Raw genomic sequence first — 4654 nt, 5'->3', positions numbered from 1 at the left:
AGCCCGGAGAGGTCTTGATTCTCCGGTAAGCGAAGCGGCGACGGGCACGGAAACAGATGACCGGAAATCCGGGGGTGGGGCCGGTTCGGAAAGAGCGGGAAGCCCAGGGCGCTTCTGAGCACGCGCGGGGCGTCGTCGCTCGCGCTGAGGAGGTCTTCTTAGGACGCAACCCTGGTGTCTGCTCCAAGATCCTCGACCCCACCTTGGAGAAGATGGAGTGTGAGTTGGGCGACCACCACGTGAAAGGTGCAGCCGCCGTCCCACCTGCCACCCGAGCCCAGGGGACCCGGCCCCACTGGGTGCTGCCTCAGTTTCTTCCTCTGCAAAAGATGAGGGCCAGACCCAATGATCTGTCGGCTCTCGTACTAAATGACCCTTTGACCTGATCTAGATTGGGATTCTAGCTCCATCACTGCCGTACTATGTCCTTGGGAAAGTGGTTTGGATGACCCGTGGTTTCCATGACCCATAAGCTTCTTTCCATCTCTAAAAACAGATTGAGAGTCAGAGGACCCAGATTCAAATCCTGGGTCTGCTACCCTACCCATTGGGCAAGTGGCTTCCTTTCTATGAGCCTCAGTTTCCCTCTCTGTAAAATGAGGGGGAGCATAGATTCTATTTTTTATAACCCCTTCCAACTTTAAATTATGATCTTGCAGCTGAATCCTTCCTCCCCTGTCAATGCTGTGTGTCCTTGAGGAATAATAATAGGTGTCATTTCAATCAATCCACGTTTAGATGAGCGTCTACTATGTGCCTGTATCCGCAATCGATAGGGATACAAAAAGAGACAAAAGACAGTCCCTGCCCTCAAATAGCTTGTAATCCAATATGGGAGACAACATGCAAACAAATGTATACAAAGCAAGCTATGTACAGGATAAATAGGAAATGATAAACTAAAGAAAGGGGGTAGTGCATAGAGTGCTTGGCCTGGAGTCAGGAAGACTTAGCTTCCTGAGTTAAAATCTGGCCTCAGACTCTTACTAGCTGTGTGATCCTGGGCAAGTCACTTACCTCTGCCTCAGTTTCCTCATCTGTAACATGAGCTGGAGAAGGAGGTGGTAAACCACTCCAGTATCTTTGCCAAGAAAACCCAGATGGGTCCTGAAGAATCAGACATGACTGAAAAACAACTGAACTGAAAAGAGAGAGGGCTCTAGAATTAAGAGGGGTTGGAGAAGGTTTCCTATAAGAGGTGGGATTTAAAGGAAAATCAGGGAGATCAGCGGTCAAAAGTGGAGCTTTCCAGGCATGGGGGACAGCCAGAGAATGCCTGGAGTGTCTTCTTTATGGAACAGGCAAGAGGTCATTGTCACTGGATGGAAGACCATATATACTCTTCAGGGAGTAAGGTGTTAGAAGACCTTTGCCAAAGACTTTAAGTTTTTCATTTTCCCATCTGAGCCTCCCAACAATCCTTTGAAGTCTCACAGGTATTATTATCCCAGTTTGACAGATGACAAAATTGAAGCTCTTGAGAGGTGATATGACTTGCCCAAATCACATAGCCATTAAATATGAGAGGTGGGATTCAAACCCAATTCATCTTGTCATTTGCACTCTCTCTGCTATACCATATTGTCTACTATCTTATGGAAAGGAGTCCAGAACACCTAGGTTAGAATCCCAGTTCACCCATCTATAGTATGCTTGGGCAATTGACTTCACCCCTCTGTAATACTACTCTGAATAATAATACTCTGTAATACTACTACTAATTACTCTGCAATACTTCATTTTCCTGATCTGTAAAATGAGCCTCCATGATATCTAAGGTACCTTCAACTCAAGAGCAACCATTTTTGATATTCCTGGGAAAGTTACTTTTCTTCTCTGTGCCTTGATTTCTCCTTCTGTAAAATGAAGGGATTAGACTAGATGATATCTAAGGTGCTATCATATTCTAATGGTCTATGATGATCTGACCTGAGTTTGAATTCTGGCCTTGCTTCTAACTCATGTTTCCTTGGAAAAGTTATTTTTCCTTCTCTGTAAAATCTATAAAATGTACTCCATGACCTTTAGGGTTCTTTCCAGCTCTAACATTCTATAAACTTATGATCCTGTGGAGAGACAATACAGTAGATTATATAGAGGCCTGAGCCTTGGCATCAGGAGGTGCTCAAGTCCTACCTCTGACAAATACTGGCCCTGTGATCTTGGACAGTCACCTACTGAGTGCTTCCAGGCAGTTCTCTAAGGCTAAAAGTTATGAACCAGTTGCTTATCTGTATGGATAAAAGGAGTCATGACCCTTGGAGTCATCTACACTGATGAAATCACAAGGTTGATACATTACCCTAATTGGTTTCAAATCCTGGCATCTAGTGGCAGAGCTCCCTGGCCAGAAAGAGACACCCTATCCAGCAGTTTAAGAGTCAGTTCCATATTTCAGGGCACAGTTGAGGGGGGCAAAGACATAGTTCAGACTGTTAATGGATACAGAGAGGTAGTCTCTTGAGGCCAGAAGCAGCTTTTAGGATTGGGCATCTGGTAGTAAAGAAGAGAGCCAACTATGGCCTTAAAAGAAAGCTAGTCCTTGCAATTGAGAATTAAGTTGTAGAGAGATTTGAGCAATCTGCTCAGCAGAGACATTATGTCCAGGGAGTAAGGGGGAGGGAGAATTTTGTGAAGGGTCCACTGGGAGAGAAAAGACATTAAGTCCCTGTAATTCTAGATTTGTTTCCTACAACCATTCTTCCAAAGACGCTGATTGTACTTGTAGAAGAGTGCACCCAAGGTTTGTAGGGGGTATTATTTGTTTGGTAGCTATTGTTCTTAATATGCCTCAGGGCCATCTCCAGTCATCCTGATCTATGTCTTGCCACTGGACCTATATGACTTTGGAGGATAAAGTGGGGCCGATGACTTTGCACAGCCCTCCCTCTCTTAAATCCAACTCACTTGCATGTCATGGCATCATCTTCCTGATATTATGATCCTCTGCAAGAATGAAGGACAAGCATCAACAATCTTACTATGCCATTTTAGGAAATGCTTTTGCCAAGAACGAATTGTGTCTGCTGGCTGATTGTTAAAAGGAGGCATACTGGTGGGGATTTGTGAGCTATTGTTTTAGAAGAAGTTATGCTATACATTCTATACCCTAGAAACTTAAAAATAGTAGTCCTTCTCTAAGGACTCAGCGCAAAGATTTGAGAGCAAGTTTAGGGAGTACGCTAGAAGTACCCCTATTGTCTCATATGATTTGCTTCTCAAAACAACCTTTTGAGATAATCATTATTATTATTCTAATTTCACAGATGAGGAATCTCAGCCTGAGAAAGGTTAAGTGACATGTCCTAAGTCCATGGCTAGCAAGTGTCTTAGGACAAATTCAAACCCAGGTCTTCTTGATTTCAGATTCATCACTCTATCCACCAAGGTGTAATGTAAAGAGTACTAGTGTCCACAGAATCACAGAATTTTGGAGTCAGTCTGAACCTCAATAGCCATCTCGTGCAACCATGCTTAATAGGAAAATATCCTATAACAGATCTCCTTAGACTCCAAACATCAGGATTTGAATACTGCACTTGCTAGATAAAACTTGCATGACTCTGGGCAAGTCACTTCATCCCCTTAGTTTCATCCTCTGTAAGATGGTGATGATATGACCTACACAACCTATTTTCGGGGCTTTAGTGAAGAAAATGCTCTGTCAACCTTAAAGTGTTGTAAAAAAACATGCTAGTATTTCACAGCAATGGGTTCTTAGGGATCACATCTTAAATGAAGACTTGGGACAAACTCTTCCAATCCACACCATTGCTGCCTATTTTGGAGGCATCTGGAGAAACCATGAACTAGGTAGAAAGATGAAATATAGGGTCATGTTAGCCATTATCAAATAAACAATACTACAAAACTTAAAGTGATTTTTGAAAAGAATTACTTTCTGATTTATTATTAATTATAGAGCCATTGCAAATGCTACCCTGGCTCAGGAAATTCAAGAGGGTCTATATAGGCCAGGATCATCTCTGACAGGGCCCAGGGAAACAGATGGTGGGGGTTTGACAGTTATCCTCCATAACAGTCTCTGTATCTACAGTGTGAGATTGATTCTAGACTAGACCTTTTGACCCCTTCCCTTGAATATGAACAGGGTGCTACAAATCTGTGAATTTAAATAGATATACTTATCACCTTGTCTGTGAGGTCTGTATTCATGTTTATCTTCAGTTATAGGAACAGAACTTAAAAACCACTCTCCTTTTTCTTTACAGTGTTTGGGAGAGCAATCCATGCTTTAGCTCGAATTAGTGAGGACCTGTGGCTTGACCCTACTGAAAGAGGTGTAAGTGAAAATTAACTTAACAGATCAAATATAAAAGCAAAGGAAATCATTCAAAGATGTTAATCCAAGTTCATCGTTTACCAGAGGATGAAAATTCAAGAAAATTACTTTTATTGTTACAACTTTTTTCTTTATATCTTTAAAAAAACAAACAAACCAACCATGCCCCCCTCCAAATATAGCTAACTTGAGCCATTCCAGTTAGTCAATAAACATTTAGTAAGTGCCTACTGTGCACCAGACACTGTACTAAGCACTGGGGATACAGAATGAGACAAAAGATAGTGCTTTCCCTCAAGGAGCTCACAGTCTGATGGGGAAGACATCATGAAAACAAATATATACAAACAA

The 4654-nt window shown here is 42.4% G+C and overlaps 1 protein-coding gene across 1 annotated transcript in view; it reads left to right on the top strand.

Moving 5' to 3' along the window:
• The first annotated feature begins 56 nt into the window (after positions 1-56).
• RAD9B (RAD9 checkpoint clamp component B) overlaps positions 57-4654 on the top strand; it is a 54700-nt gene continuing 50102 nt past the window's right edge. The window contains exons 1-2 of the mRNA XM_036760210.1: positions 57-246; positions 4233-4303. Coding sequence (XP_036616105.1) covers positions 57-246; positions 4233-4303 — 261 coding nt within the window. The remainder of the gene's footprint in view (positions 247-4232; positions 4304-4654) is intronic.

The sequence above is a fragment of the Trichosurus vulpecula genome, chromosome 1 (genome assembly GCF_011100635.1).
Source record: "Trichosurus vulpecula isolate mTriVul1 chromosome 1, mTriVul1.pri, whole genome shotgun sequence".
Taxonomy (NCBI): Eukaryota; Metazoa; Chordata; class Mammalia; order Diprotodontia; family Phalangeridae; genus Trichosurus; species Trichosurus vulpecula.
Note: the sequence above shows the minus strand (reverse complement) of the source record. Positions and strands in the feature narration are given on the sequence as shown.